Source organism: Rutidosis leptorrhynchoides, chromosome 4 (assembly GCF_046630445.1).
Source record: "Rutidosis leptorrhynchoides isolate AG116_Rl617_1_P2 chromosome 4, CSIRO_AGI_Rlap_v1, whole genome shotgun sequence".
Classification (NCBI taxonomy): Eukaryota; Viridiplantae; Streptophyta; class Magnoliopsida; order Asterales; family Asteraceae; genus Rutidosis; species Rutidosis leptorrhynchoides.
The window spans coordinates 231,115,691-231,132,836 of NC_092336.1; the positions used below are offsets into that span (position 1 = coordinate 231,115,691).

General features: G+C 36.7%; 1 protein-coding gene across 1 annotated transcript in view; it reads left to right on the forward strand.

Annotated features, from left to right (window-relative positions):
• Positions 1-695: 695 nt before the first annotated feature.
• LOC139843369 (2-alkenal reductase (NADP(+)-dependent)-like) overlaps positions 696-17,146 on the forward strand; it is a 55,838-nt gene continuing 39,387 nt past the window's right edge. Inside the window, exon 1 of the mRNA XM_071833448.1 lies at positions 696-1,086. Within this exon, the coding sequence (XP_071689549.1) occupies positions 853-1,086 (234 nt within the window). The 5' untranslated portion in view covers positions 696-852. The remainder of the gene's footprint in view (positions 1,087-17,146) is intronic.

Sequence of the window (17,146 nt, forward strand, 5' to 3'; positions counted from 1 at the left end):
GAAGATATTTTATTGGTGGAGAAATGAAGTTAGTGAAATTTTCTAAAACTGTGTGCCCTTTTGTCTGGGGACTATTAAATTGGGACGGAGGGAGTAGGATGTAATGTAACGTAATGTAATGTAATAATAGAATATTGTTTTAATCACACAATCAAACATATTTATTTATTATTTATCATTGTTAAATAACAAATCCGTCTTAATATATACTCCCTCCGTCCCGGATTAATTGTCCAGTATTCCTTTTTGAGACGTTCCAAATTAATTGTCCACTTTCAAATATAGAAAGTAAATTTGATGATGTTTACAATATTGTTCCTAATGAATTAATTAAATTAGAAAGGTGAGAGAGATTTCTAATTAATTAGTTGAGGGTAAAACAGTAAAATATGATAAAAGTACAGAAAAAGTATAGTGTGATAATGATATTTTTTAAACTGTGTGTTTTTTGTCTGAGGACAATTAATCTGGGACGGAGGGAGTGCTATTATTATATTATATATAAAATATAAATATATAAATTCCTTTATAAGAATATGAAAAATAAAAATACTTGAAATATTCAACTAATTAAATAGTAGGAGTAATCTATGGACTAACTTTTATGAAAAATATGATATGATGAACTTCGTATGTAAAGAGGAAACATGATATCCTAATTACAGTATTTTGTCATCGTTTCCAATTTCGTTTGTCACGTGTCAAATATCACCTACACTTTGATTCAGACTTGCACGTACACGTTTAATCCAACCCACATATTCCTTTTTTTACATATTCCTATCCACTTTCGTTCACACAATTGCATTTTCAGAAATAATCCACTCAAATTCATCCTTCAATTCAAACTCAATGGAACAACAAGAAGTGATCACCAACAAACAAATAATATTCAGAGATTATATTAATGGCTTCCCTAAAGAATCCGATATGATCTTCAACACTTCTGCCACCATCAATTTAAAGCTTCCAGAAGGTTCTAATGGTGTTCTTGTTAAGAACCTTTATCTGTCATGCGATCCTTACATGCGTAGTCGAATGAGCAAATTACAAGGCAGCTATGTTGAATCTTTCACTCCTGGATCGGTCAGTATTATAGTTAATATGTTGTTTTTCTATTATTCTTATTCTTATTCTTATTCTTATTACTTATTTAATTCTAAAAAAAATCAATAAACAAAAGTTTCACTCAAAGATTTCCATGTATAAAATAAAATGGATAGCGCAATGGTTTGATTGATTTCATTATTTTTAACAATTTAAAGTTTTAAAGTATGAATAAGTTGACATCTGACATTTATAAGATCATTTTCAACATGCTGACTGAACTCCACACATTAGAGTCACGTCAATATATTCTTAAAAAGATTGAAAAAAACTAAACGTTAACCATAAAATAAAAGGTAATAATATAAAATTGATTGAAGGGCCAAGCTTGTTAATGTACTCCGTATATTACTCTTGAAGTGATGCGTGGTCTCCATTCTAATGCGTCATCAAACTTCATAAAATAGACGATATCCAATATTTTCTTTTCGGGGACGTAAATGACGGAGCCCATCCTATAGTGTCTTTCTTAACTAAATATTGACGGGGAAAAGACGTAAGGGTTGGTACTAGTCTAAATGTGACACATAAAATCGTCAAAAAAAGAAAATCCAATGACACTTAAAAATGTCAAAATGTTAATAACACTAAATCTTTTTTACGCCTCATTTTTCACGCATCAACATTTTTGACACAATATTTTTTCACGGTTCTAACATATATTCACACTTTAAAGCGTGAAAAACTACGGGATCGCACGCATTCATCTCCCTGTAGTTGCATAACCCGCCCCCAGCGGAACATGAAGCACACAGACGTGGCCAATAGCTTCACGTTCTTAACGAGATGCAAATAAATCACTACATATTTCGTACAAAGATGTTGTACCGGGTTAGTAGACAGATAAACAACACTCACGTTATCAAAAAAAAAACAATTGTAGAACGTGATCACATAGAGTGAAATTCAAGAAGAATATTGCGAAGTAGGCAGTATCAGAAACTGCATTAGCAACACCCTTATACTCAGCCTTGGCGATAGAGCATGACACCACATGTTGGCATTAGAGGACCAAGAGACTAAATTGTCCCCAAGCAATAAACAATACCCAGAGTTTGAACGCAGAGTTTCTGGACAACCCACCTAGTCCGTATCCGCATCTGTATATGCAATGAGGCGATATGTAGTGGATGGCCGAAACAGTAGTCAATGAGTCAGAGTACCCTACCCTGAAAATAATGTAGAATACCTTTCAAAGTAAGGAAGGGTGGCTCACGAGGTTCTTGTATATAGAGACAAACTTGCTGAACTGCGTAGGTAATATCATGTCTAATGAAAGTATGAATGTAAGATATTGTAATGCACCAGCAAGAAGCATAGAGTGAGAAACGTGCATTCCAATTGATCAAAGTTTAGACTAAATGTCATTAGGAGTGTTGCACGAGTTACAAGTACTCATGAGCCCGTGTATGGATATCCCTAGCAAATGAAGCTTGCGTAGGGATGACACCCGCGGGTAACGGGCACGGACACTTAAAATCCGCGACCCGCCCGTCACGATTTTTCTTTACCCGCGGGTACCCATTTACCCTCCAACGGGTAAAATTTTGTGCCCGTACCCGCAACCTGCGGGTTTACAAAATGTGCAGTTTAACTAATATTTAATCACGGAACCCGCTACCCGCGGGTAAACTCGTGCATAATTATGAAAATACATAGAACAAATTAAATTATATAATATATAATTAAGTATATGCATGCTGGTAAACGGGTATACCCGTGGGTAGCTCAAACGGGGATCACGGATTGACGGGTCGGGTTTCACTAGCGACGGGTATGAGATACCCGCGACCCGCCAACAGGTACAAAAATTTACCCGACTCGTGCCCGCGGGTACACTTTTTTATAAAAACATGTCCGTCTCGAGCATGGGTACCCGCAGGTGACGGGTTTTTTTCCGCCCATTGCCATCCCTAAACTTGTGATAAAAAGAATGCAATAGAATGGCTAGCCATAATGCCAAGTTAAAATGAAAATAGACCAAACTCGCGACAATGAATGATGACATGATGAAAAAGTGTAGTGATGAAGCGGTAAAGATGATGTCATCGTAATACAATAGTAGATAAATTGTATCCATACCGCGACGGTAGATAAACAAAGAGGTGTCTGGCTTAATAATAGTGAACTCGAGAGTTGTAACATAAACAACAAAACTTTTATGAGAGGTTGTCCAACCGAAGGTAACGCGGAGAGTGGTGGCTGTAAGACCCTAATCAGTTTGTACAGCAGTGTAAATATGTTACATAGAGTGTGGGTGATGTTGTGCTGTTAAACAGAAGTCACTGAGTGAGCTGAGCCTAGTGCGCGCCGCGCACACTAAAGGGAGCGCGCCGCGCACCCCTTACTGTAGCCGGGTTCCAGCTTTTTAAATCAGATATTTTGATGGGCATTTTGGTAAATTCACTTATGGATGAATTAAAGGCCCTAGATCAGTTTGGTTGAGCCTCATTACTCCATTTCTAACCACCAAACTTCATCCACTTAAATCCTAGTGAGAGAGTGTGATTCAAGTGTGAGAAAGCTTAAATCCAAGAGGAAGGAGCTTGTTTTGGGTTAAAGTTCAAGCATTAAAGTCGTTCATCTTATCTCTAGCTTCGTTGTGGTAGTTGTGGTATGTTCTAATTTTATTTTCCTTACTTTGATTTAGTGTAAGGGTTAGGGTTTGAGTAAATGATGAACACAAAACCCATTATTGGTGATTTTGGGTGTTCTTGGGTAAAATTGAGTCTTGAATACTAATTGGTGACTAGTCTAGGGTTTCAAAATATTAAATGATGTTTATGAACCCTAATTGGTGAGTTAATTGCTAACACACCTAGTTATTTAGTAAATGGGTGTTGGTTAGTTAGTGGATGACCCGAAATGGGTGTGTCGTCTTAAAATAGTTATTTGGGTAATAAATTGACCTAGTTTGGAAAGATGGGTATGAATTACCCTAATTATGTATTAGTTGGTGTTGTTGGACCTTAATCACTAGCTTTAAAGTGATTAGTGGTGGTCTTGACTTTAATTGGGCGGTTTTGGTATAAATGAGCGATTTAATACATTAAGTCATTAAATGCTCATGTGTAAGTGTTAGTATTGAGTCCACTTAGCTTGTGTGTTGATCAAGTACTTATTATATTAGGTACTTTGCTTTGAAGCTTGTGGAGGTTGAAATCGTCATCTAATTGTTAAGGTGAGTGGAATAATTATATGCATAGGTATATAATGTATCTATTTGTTGTAGCGTGAAATGTGTAGTGTCGAGGTGTTAAGACACCACGTTTCACGTGAAGGGTGTAGCATCGAGGTGTTAAGATGCCACTCGGGTGTAGCATCGAGGTGTTAAGATGCCACCTAGGAGTGTAGTGTCGAGGTGTTAAGACACCACTCCGTAAAATAATGAGTGTTGCATCGAGGTGTTAAGATGCCACTCGGGGTGATGTGCCGAGGTGTTAAGGTGCCACCCTAGGGGTTAGTGGTGCGAGGTGTTAAGTGCCCTAATGGATGTTATGAACACCGATGGCGTTTTCGCGAGCGCCGTTCCCTTGTACTATTGGTCGACCATGGTTACTTGTGTTGTAAGCATATTATATCATTTCGAGTTATATTATTATGCGGTTGTTGCTAGCTTGTGGTATTGGAGATTATAGCTTGTTAATGTGACGATAAGCTAATTGTGTTGCTAGCATGTTTGCGGTTAGTGTAAGTGTATGCAAGTAGGTATAATTATATATGTATTCGTATAATTATTTCATTCACTAAGCTTTGCTTACCCTCTCGTTGTTTACCATTTTATAGGTTCGGTTTTGGACAAGGGTAAGGGCATCGTATTGGACTAGAGATCCCGCTTGATACTAGGGGACGCTTTTGGCTTTAGTAGCTCTTGGAGTTTGACCGGTAGTTGGGTAGTTTAATCCCAAACGCCATGCTCATTGTGTAGTTTGGAACTTAAACTTTTTGGTGGTCGAAACTCTAAACTTGTATTAAACTTGTATTTTGGGTCGTGTGGGCCCCGCTTGTAAAACGTCATTTTTATGTTTGATTCGTGTTAGTTTTACATATATAAGTTTGTTGTGAAAAGCGTATGGTCCAAAAGTGTCGGGAAGTCGAAGATCTTTTCGCGAAAAATGGACATTTTGATCAGAACTGTCTCAGGCCTTGTGCGCGCCGCGCATAGGCAGTTGTCATAACCCGTCCTTAACCATAAGAACGCGTTAGATAACGTATGATTTCATTGCGAGGTATTGACCTCTATATGAGACATTTTTGAAAGAAAACTGCATATATTATACATTACAAACCATAACCATTATTTTTGTTACAAACTTAAGACAATAAAAAGAAGATTAACGTTTAGCGATAATCTTCGACTTACAAACTTTACAAATGATGACAACAACACGGTTTCTAGCATATTTTACAGTACAACATCTTGGATATGCAGTTTTATTTTTGACACAAACATGCGTACGCAAGATCCTGGTTAGATCCAACATGATGCAGCGGAAGCTTTAGAAATCACCTGAGAATAGACATGTTTAAAAAGGTCAACATAAAGTTGGTGAGATATAGGTTTAATGCCGGCTGCAATATATATATAGACCACAAGATTTCGTATATAATCAGTTTAATAAAAGTATTCTAAGTGGTTGAGCACTCGGTAACCATACTTAACATTTTCACGTCGCATATTCCCTTTAATATGAAATCTTACTACACCGTACCAAGTGTAGTCACAAAACGAAGTACTGTGCAACCGTTGAATACTGGTCGTCCAGTCCGGTTGGGGTTGTCAGGCCCGATAGATCTATCAACAGGATTCGCGTTTACAATACCGCTGTAAATATTAGTTACCAAGCTACAGGGAAGTATGCCAGTGGTACAACTCAACGTAGAATATATTTTTCAGTTACTTGTGTCCATATCGTAAAACATAAAATACATGTATTCTCATCCCGAAATATTTAGAGTTTAAAAGTGGGACTATATACTCACTTTTGTCTTGATGATATAAATAATTTGACTCGGTCTTCCGGTTGATATCACAAACCTATCCATATATAATATATCAATATGTTTTCATTTTAAACAAACGTTATATATATATACTTGTTATACTTTTAATACTTTGAATATTTCCTTAGTCCGAAGTTAGCAGTCCGAGGTTAGCAATTCAATTTTTAATGGTTCATTTTTAGATGTTTAATATACCCGCAATGAATAAATACAACCCCCAACGAAATAAATAAAACTCCCGTAAAACCCCATCATAAATGTATTGGTCGAGATTAATCTTGACCCATGGTACCGGTGTTGTCAAATGACGTGTTGCGTACAATCATGGGATCTTATGATTAATCTTCTCGTGTTGCTTACGGGTGATCCTGAACCATATGAAATTGAATTATGAGTACATATATATAAAATATCATGTTATCTTAGAAGTATGTGATTTTATGTAAATTTTTCCAATGAATCCCGAAGTCATTTAAGCCTTGGATAACCAATTTTGTTTCGGTCATAGTTTCTTCGTTACAAGTCCGTTTTCGTTGATTCAACTTGCCATCTCCTTGGATCGAGTCCCTCTTTAAGACTATGAACTGTAAATACCTTAGTTTGTATTCAAAATCACACGGCATAGGTCAAACTTTAGTGAAACTTATGAAGTTAATCATTTTTGTTACAACAAAATCATTTAATGACCATTTTTCTAAAAATACTTATACTTTGAAAAACCAAGTTTTACCTTGTTAAATTAGCATATACATAAGTTATATTACAGGTCTTGAAGTATTTTAAAAGTTAAGTTAGAAGGATCTATTTAGTTTGCAAACAAGTTTGAAAACATTCAAACTATGTTCTTGTTGTTAAACTTGTATACCACAAAATATGATAGCTATATATATATGAATCGAATAAGGTTATGAACATATATTCTACCTCAAGTTCCTTGGATGAAGTTGCTGTAAAAGAGAAGTAAGAAGCTAGAATCAAAAGGGTGATAGAAGTGGATGAAAGATTGGAAGTAAGTTGGTGTTCTTGGAGGGTTTTCTTGAAGTGTTTTTGTATGGTTTTCTTATGGTGTTTAACTAAGGTTTTTATGGCTAGATCTTTAAGGTTTCTTGCTGGATTGTTATGGAGTTTAAAGAGTAAGAACAAGTGTGTGTTTTTGTTAAGAAAATGGAAGTAAAAATGAATCAAATGATGGATCCCTTGATGCTCTTAAAAACGTGATACAAGGGGGGTATGGACAAAGTTTCAAGTTATAATTTCATGTATCTAGCCTTATTTGTATCCAAGTTCAATTACCTAGCTCTAAGGGCAGTAACAAGAGTAGGTTTGGTGGTGATTTGATGTGTATTTACTATTAGTAAATACGTATAGGAGCTTGGTATGATACGAGTACAAATACTCTAGGTATACGTATAGAAATTTTGTGAAAAATGGAATGAGGATTCAAATATAACTATCTTTTGTGAATACACTTATATGGTTTTATGTATTTAAGTCTTTAAAAGTGATTAAATACATTTCTTATACAATATATGTATAAACATTATATGTCTTAAGTATTTATGTCAAATAACGTTACGTATAGTTATCGTTTTGAAAACTTAAGTTAGTAGTTTCAAAATACACATATAACTTGTTGTTATTAATATAAAATGAGGTATTAAAACATTCATTAATCATGTTAAATATGTATATATACATATATATACACAAACGTATAATTATTATATATTGTATAGTTCGTGATATCATCGGTTAAACTAGACGGTCGAACGTTGTGTAAAACTCTTTTTTCGGAAATATAAATCTCGACAATTTGGATTGCTTATCATGTTGGCAAGGTTTAATTTATGTAAACATTAATCTTATAAGTATATAATGATCGAAAAAGTGCGGGTCGTTACATTACCTCCCCGTTAAATAAATTTCGTCCCGAAATTTTAAAATTGTACCTATTTTGCGTCATCGAGAAACAAGTGTGGATACTTTTGCTTCATCTGATCCTCTCGTTCCCAAGTAAACTCGGGACCTCTTCTAGCATTCCAACGAACCTTAACAATCGGTATATTGCTCTGTTTGAGCTGTTTAACTTCACGGTCCATGATTTCGATTGGTTCTTCGACGAATTGTAGTTTCTCGTCGACATGGATTTCTTCAAGAGGAATGGTGAGGTCTTCCTTTGCAAGACACTTCTTAAGGTTTGAGACGTGAAAGGTATTATGTACTCCGGCGAGTTGTTGTGGTAACTCGAGTCGATAAGCTACCGGTCCAATGCGTTCGATGATCTTAAACGGGCCTACGTATCTTGGGTTCAGTTTACCCCTTTTGCCGAAACGTATTACACCTTTCCAAGGTGACACCTTTAGCATAACCATGTCCCCGACCTGAAACTCTAATGGTTTCCTTCGGACATCGGCGTAGCTCTTTTGGCGACTACGGGCTGTTTTCAATCTCTCCTTGATTTGTACTATCTTCTCGGTCGTTTCGTGTATGATCTCGGGACCAGTTAAATGTCGATCTCCTACTTCATTCCAACAGATAGGAGATCTACACTTCCTTCCGTACAATGCTTCAAATGGCGCAGCTCCAATGCTCGCATGATAACTATTATTATACGAGAATTCTGCTAACGGTAGATATTTATCCCATCCGTTTCCAAAATCGATCACACATGCCCTGAGCATGTCTTCAAGAGTCTGAATTGTTCTCTCACTTTGCCCGTCGGTCTGCGGATGATATGCGGTACTCATATCCAAACGAGTTCCTAATGCCTCCTGTAGTGATTGCCAAAACTTTGAGGTAAATCTACTATCACGATCGGATATAATGGAAATAGGTATCCCATGCCTTGAAACAACTTCCTTTATATACAATCGTAATAGTTTCTCCATTCTATCCGTTTCCTTTATAGGCAAGAAATGTGCAGACTTGGTGAGACGATCAACAATCACCCAAATGGTGTCGTATCCCCAGGCAGTCTTTGGTAACTTCGTGATGAAATCCATGGTAATACCATCCCATTTCCATTCTGGGATTTCTGGTTGTTGAAGTAACCCTGACGGCTTCTGGTGTTCTGCTTTGACCTTAGAACAAGTTAAACACTCCCCAACATATGTTGCAACGTCTATCTTCAAATTAGGCCACCAATAATGCGTCTTAAGATCTTGGTACATCTTTCCAACTCCAGGATGTATCGAATATCTTGTCTTATGTGCCTCGTTCAATATCAACTTCCTTAATCCACCCAACTTCGGTACCCAAATACGATTTGCAAAATATCGAATTCCATCTTCCCGCATAACGAGTTGCTTCTCATACTTCTTCATTATTTCATTTCCTATATTTTCTTTAGTAAGTGCTTCTCGTTGAACTTCTTTGATTTGTGAGTTGAGATTCATGCGAATTTTTATGTTCATCGCTCGTACTCGAATTGGTTCTCGTTCCTTTCTACTTAGAGCATCGGCCACCACGTTCGCCTTCCCGGGATGATAACGAATTTCACAATCATAGTCGTTTATCAGCTCGACCCACCTACGTTGCCTCATGTTCAGCTGTTTCTGATCAAAAATATGTTGAAGGCTTTTATGATCAGTAAACACAGTGAATTTAACCCCATACAAGTAGTGTCTCCACATCTTCAATGCAAACACGACTGCTCCCAATTCTAGATCATGCGTCGTATAATTCCGCTCGTGAATCTTCAATTGTCGAGATGCAAATGCAATTACTTTCTTTCGTTGCATAAGAACACAACCAAAACCTTGTCGCGAAGCGTCACAATATATTTCAAAATCATCGTTCCCTTCAGGTAACGATAAAATAGGCGCCGTAGTTAACTTCTTCTTCAGTAATTGAAATGCGTTCTCCTGCTCCGAGGTCCATTCGTATTTCTTCCCTTTTTGCGTTAATGTTGTCAGCGGCTTAGCTATTCGGGAAAAATCTTGAATAAACCTTCTATAATAACCGGCTAAACCCAAAAATTGACGTATCTGCGTTGGTGTCTTAGGAGTCTCCCATTTTTCAATAGCTTCAGTTTTTGCTGGATCAACCTGAATTCCTTCGCTATTAACAACGTGACCAAGAAATTGCACTTCTTTCAACCAGAAAGCACACTTAGAAAATTTAGCATAAAGTTGTTCTTTTCTCAACAACTCCAGTATCAACCTTAAATGCTCTTCATGCTCTTGCTCACTCTTGGAATAGATAAGAATATCATCAATGAAAACGATAACAAACTTATCTAAATACGGACTACAAACTCGATTCATGAGGTCCATGAATACAGCTGGCGCATTTGTCAACCCAAACGGCATGACCAAAAATTCGTAATGACCATAACGTGTTCGAAAAGCAGTTTTCGGAATGTCCTCTTCTTTGACACGTAGTTGATGATAGCCCGATCTTAGGTCGATTTTCGAATAAACACATGATCCCTGGAGTTGATCAAATAAGTCGTCAATTCTCGGTAGTGGATACCGATTTTTGATAGTTAACTTATTTAATTCACGATAATCTATGCACATCCTAAAAGATCCATCTTTCTTCTTAACAAACAAAATTGGAGCTCCCCACGGTGAAGTACTCGGTCGTATGAATCCACGGTCCAGTAATTCTTTTAACTGACTTTGAAGTTCTTTTAACTCGGACGGTGCAAGTCTATATGGAGCACGAGCCACTGGTGCAGCTCCTGGTACTAAATCTATTTGAAATTCTACCGATCTAAATGGAGGTAATCCCGGCAACTCTTCCGGAAAAACTTCAGGAAAATCTCTTGCCACAGGCACGTCGTTGATGCCCTTTTCTTTCTTTTCGACTTTATTAACATGTGCTAAAATAGCGTAACATCCCTTTTCTAAACACTTCTTGGCTTTCAAACAACTAATGAGTTTTAGCTTTGAATTACCCTTCTCTCCATAAATCATCACTGGCATTTTATCCTTACCAGGAATACGAATTGCCTTCTTAGCACAAACAACTTCCGCTCCTATTTTGGACATCCAGTCCATGCCGACTATTACATCAAAACCTCCTAATTCTACGGGTATTAAGTCGATTTTAAACGTTTCTCCGGCTAGATTTATTTCACAATCACGACAAATTTTATCGGCTTTAATTAGCTTACCATTAGCTAACTCAATCAAGTACTTAGCATCTAGAGGTAATGATGAACAATTCAATTTAGTGTAAAAATTTATACACACGTAACTTCTATCGGCGCCAGTATCAAATAAAATAGATGCTGATAAGTTATTAATGGTAAACGTACCCGTAACAAGTTCCGGGTCTTCTCGTGCCTCTCTAGCATTAATAACAAACGCTCTTCCACGTGCAGGTCCGCCATTCTGATTCGGGCACTGGCTCTTATAATGACCTTGTTTTCCACACCCAAAACAAGTAATGTTAGCCAAAGCAGTTCTATTTGCGTTGGTGGCAGGAGTCTTGTTACCATTTGCATTTGTAACGAGAGCCTTACAATCTTCAGCAAGATGTCCCTGTCTATTGCATTTGGTGCACAACACACTGCAGTAACCAAAATGATGTTTGTGACAACGGTTGCATAAAGGACTTTGTCCTTTGTAACCAAAGCCTGAACCGCTACCCGCACCTTTCGTGGTTTCTTGTTTCTTATAAGGTTGTTGTTGGTTACCTCGATCATAACCTCCATTCCACTTTTTCTTGTTCCCCAATACCTTCACCTCAGTATTGAATGCTTTCTTGTCCAAAATGACCTGATCCATTAGCTCGTTCGCCATGGTTATAGCTTCATGAATTGTCTTAGGTTTCGACGCCGTAACGTTTGCCTTGACCTTTTTGGGCAAACCACCTTTGTACATTTCAATCTTCCGTGCTTCGGTTGGAACCAATTCAGGACATAGTAAAACTAATTCCATGAATCGCTGGTTGTAGTTGGTAATTTCAGTACCAACCACCTTCAAACTTCGTAACTCATCTTCTAACTTAATAACCTCATTCCTTGGACAATACTCGGTGATTATCATTGCTTTGAATTCTTCCCATGGAGTATCATAAGCTACATCTCCTCCTACCGCCTTCACATAATTCTTCCACCATGTGAGTGCACTATCTTGTAAAGTGCACGATGCATACTTGGTCATGTCTTTTTCATCACAACCGCTGATTTTGAACACCGTCTCCATCTTTTCTATCCATCGGGTTAAACCGATAGGTCCTTCCGTTCCACTGAATGATGAAGGTTTGCAAGCTTGAAACGTCTTGTAGGAGCATCCTACACGAGGATTTGGATTAACTGCAGTAGCTCTTGCAGCTTCGACCCATAGCATTCTATCGTTGACTCGCTGGTTGATGAAGTTCTCGACTTCTTGTTCCGTCATTCGGTTCAATCGCGCCATTTCCTAATGAAAGAAAATAATTATTCACATGGATTATTATAGATGTAGTATGTATTTATAGTACATTTATAGCTTGTTAATAATATGAACCAGGTATTATTATAAAAGCCTTTTCTTCTTATTAGCGTTTTATAATTATATCTTGGGTAGTACCTACCCGTTAATGTTCATACTTAATAGCTTAGTACAGAATCAATTACTACAATCTAAATAATACTTAACCATGGAAAATTATTGCATTTCATACTTCGCTATTTTACATATGCTTATCTTACATCAAACTTTAAGCAAACCACACTAATAATATTATACAAAACATTATATGATTCCATGGCTTAATACGGCAGTGCATCGTTTGGTCTATTTTCTAGGGCGTTTAGTTCCAATGAATGGCCTAACGCTTATCCTAGCTGTCTGCCTACGTTTTGGCTGAGGAGCCGAAGAACTAGATGCGGGGATAGCACTAATAGGAATAGCGGGAATAGGGGTGGTAGTGTTGAGTGGAATTGGTGCTACGTCATTCTCACTAAGTTCGGGATTTGAATTTTCTAATTCATTCGCTTTTCGTTTCTTTCCTTGATCGAATTTTTCTTTCGTAATTTCTAGTATTTCTTCCTCGGGTTCACTTTCTTCTTCGGGTTCACTTTCCTCTTCGGGTTCACTTTCCTCCTCGGGTTCACTTTCCGATATTTCTATAGTTGGTTCATCTGGAAATTGTGAGTCTTCCCCAAAAATACCATTTTCGTCATCGGATATGTTAATGACTGAAACACAATCTGAAGATTCTGATTCGGAGTCGCTGAATGTGATAATAAGTTTCGAGCCCGACATCTATCACACAACAACTAACCCATTAGTACTTACATAATATTTACATATGAATTTTTAACCAACAGTGATAAGCAATGGTTTTTTTTTTTTTTAAAATCAAACCCGGTCAAAGTCCAGACTTACTAATGTATCCTAACGACTTATCGGTTTAGACACACTAATGCAAACCTGGTTCGCTAAGACCACCGCTCTGATACCACATGTCATAACCCGTCCTTAACCATAAGAACGCGTTAGATAACGTATGATTTCATTGCGAGGTATTGACCTCTATATGAGACATTTTTGAAAGAAAACTGCATATATTATACATTACAAACCATAACCATTATTTTTGTTACAAACTTAAGACAATAAAAAGAAGATTAACGTTTAGCGATAATCTTCGACTTACAAACTTTACAAATGATGACAACAACACGGTTTCTAGCATATTTTACAGTACAACATCTTGGATATGCAGTTTTATTTTTGACACAAACATGCGTACGCAAGATCCTGGTTAGATCCAACATGATGCAGCGGAAGCTTTAGAAATCACCTGAGAATAGACATGTTTAAAAAGGTCAACATAAAGTTGGTGAGATATAGGTTTAATGCCGGCTGCAATATATATATAGACCACAAGATTTCGTATATAATCAGTTTAATAAAAGTATTCTAAGTGGTTGAGCACTCGGTAACCATACTTAACATTTTCACGTCGCATATTCCCTTTAATATGAAATCTTACTACACCGTACCAAGTGTAGTCACAAAACGAAGTACTGTGCAACCGTTGAATACTGGTCGTCCAGTCCGGTTGGGGTTGTCAGGCCCGATAGATCTATCAACAGGATTCGCGTTTACAATACCGCTGTAAATATTAGTTACCAAGCTACAGGGAAGTATGCCAGTGGTACAACTCAACGTAGAATATATTTTTCAGTTACTTGTGTCCATATCGTAAAACATAAAATACATGTATTCTCATCCCGAAATATTTAGAGTTTAAAAGTGGGACTATATACTCACTTTTGTCTTGATGATATAAATAATTTGACTCGGTCTTCCGGTTGATATCACAAACCTATCCATATATAATATATCAATATGTTTTCATTTTAAACAAACGTTATATATATATACTTGTTATACTTTTAATACTTTGAATATTTCCTTAGTCCGAAGTTAGCAGTCCGAGGTTAGCAATTCAATTTTTAATGGTTCATTTTTAGATGTTTAATATACCCGCAATGAATAAATACAACCCCCAACGAAATAAATAAAACTCCCGTAAAACCCCATCATAAATGTATTGGTCGAGATTAATCTTGACCCATGGTACCGGTGTTGTCAAATGACGTGTTGCGTACAATCATGGGATCTTATGATTAATCTTCTCGTGTTGCTTACGGGTGATCCTGAACCATATGAAATTGAATTATGAGTACATATATATAAAATATCATGTTATCTTAGAAGTATGTGATTTTATGTAAATTTTTCCAATGAATCCCGAAGTCATTTAAGCCTTGGATAACCAATTTTGTTTCGGTCATAGTTTCTTCGTTACAAGTCCGTTTTCGTTGATTCAACTTGCCATCTCCTTGGATCGAGTCCCTCTTTAAGACTATGAACTGTAAATACCTTAGTTTGTATTCAAAATCACACGGCATAGGTCAAACTTTAGTGAAACTTATGAAGTTAATCATTTTTGTTACAACAAAATCATTTAATGACCATTTTTCTAAAAATACTTATACTTTGAAAAACCAAGTTTTACCTTGTTAAATTAGCATATACATAAGTTATATTACAGGTCTTGAAGTATTTTAAAAGTTAAGTTAGAAGGATCTATTTAGTTTGCAAACAAGTTTGAAAACATTCAAACTATGTTCTTGTTGTTAAACTTGTATACCACAAAATATGATAGCTATATATATATGAATCGAATAAGGTTATGAACATATATTCTACCTCAAGTTCCTTGGATGAAGTTGCTGTAAAAGAGAAGTAAGAAGCTAGAATCAAAAGGGTGATAGAAGTGGATGAAAGATTGGAAGTAAGTTGGTGTTCTTGGAGGGTTTTCTTGAAGTGTTTTTGTATGGTTTTCTTATGGTGTTTAACTAAGGTTTTTATGGCTAGATCTTTAAGGTTTCTTGCTGGATTGTTATGGAGTTTAAAGAGTAAGAACAAGTGTGTGTTTTTGTTAAGAAAATGGAAGTAAAAATGAATCAAATGATGGATCCCTTGATGCTCTTAAAAACGTGATACAAGGGGGGTATGGACAAAGTTTCAAGTTATAATTTCATGTATCTAGCCTTATTTGTATCCAAGTTCAATTACCTAGCTCTAAGGGCAGTAACAAGAGTAGGTTTGGTGGTGATTTGATGTGTATTTACTATTAGTAAATACGTATAGGAGCTTGGTATGATACGAGTACAAATACTCTAGGTATACGTATAGAAATTTTGTGAAAAATGGAATGAGGATTCAAATATAACTATCTTTTGTGAATACACTTATATGGTTTTATGTATTTAAGTCTTTAAAAGTGATTAAATACATTTCTTATACAATATATGTATAAACATTATATGTCTTAAGTATTTATGTCAAATAACGTTACGTATAGTTATCGTTTTGAAAACTTAAGTTAGTAGTTTCAAAATACACATATAACTTGTTGTTATTAATATAAAATGAGGTATTAAAACATTCATTAATCATGTTAAATATGTATATATACATATATATACACAAACGTATAATTATTATATATTGTATAGTTCGTGATATCATCGGTTAAACTAGACGGTCGAACGTTGTGTAAAACTCTTTTTTCGGAAATATAAATCTCGACAATTTGGATTGCTTATCATGTTGGCAAGGTTTAATTTATGTAAACATTAATCTTATAAGTATATAATGATCGAAAAAGTGCGGGTCGTTACAGCAGTGGTGCTCGCCGCGCACCCTCCAGATCAGTTTTAAATTTTTTTTCCGCGTTTTTGGTTGGTTAACGGGTTGGGTCGTTACAAGTGGTATCAGAGCATGGTCTAAGGGATTTAGGTGACTTGAGATAGGCGCCTAGACTTAGACTTTTTGTGTGTGCGTTATGCGGGACTTGTAGGACTTTGGGTCGGATCGGGATTGGTTTGTGCATAGGTTTATGTAAACTAATAATGCGCTATTTGTTATGTATGTTTAGCGGGCATCGAGCGAGATGGACGTTGTACTAGCAAGTTAATGCGACGTGCTCGCGTAACAATGATTAGCTACCATTGTTAAGGGCGCAAATCGTGTTAAACAAGCAATGTACGACGATTGTTGAGCGAGATGGAGTAGTGTGGCATATATGTATATACACATGTAATTGTCCTTTCGTTTTTGTGGTTTAACCTATTTCGTTTTATAGAATGAAGACGAGAAACGGTCCCGATCATGATAACGGAAGTACAAGCGAGGACGCCGAGTTTTCGGCCAAGGTTGAGGCCATCTTTAAAAAGTTAAAAGCGAATTTTCTTACGGACGTCCGAAAGGTCTTTCAAGATTCGGTCGATGGGCAGGTGACCGATTTGATAAATGAACGAATGAAGGCCACTATCGAAGAGGCCCTTGACGCTAGGAATATCTATCCTCGCGGTGAAGGAGGCGAAGGAAGGCGGGACTTCCACTACAAGAACTTCAAGGATGCTCAACCCCCGATGTTTAATGGGGTGCGAGATCCCTTGAAAAGTACATGTTGGATCTCCGATATTGAGGGAGCTTTCCGTACCGCGGAATGTCCTCCCGAAAAGAAGACGAGGTATGGTTCTAGCATGTTACGCGAAGAAGCTAAGTTGTGGTGGGAC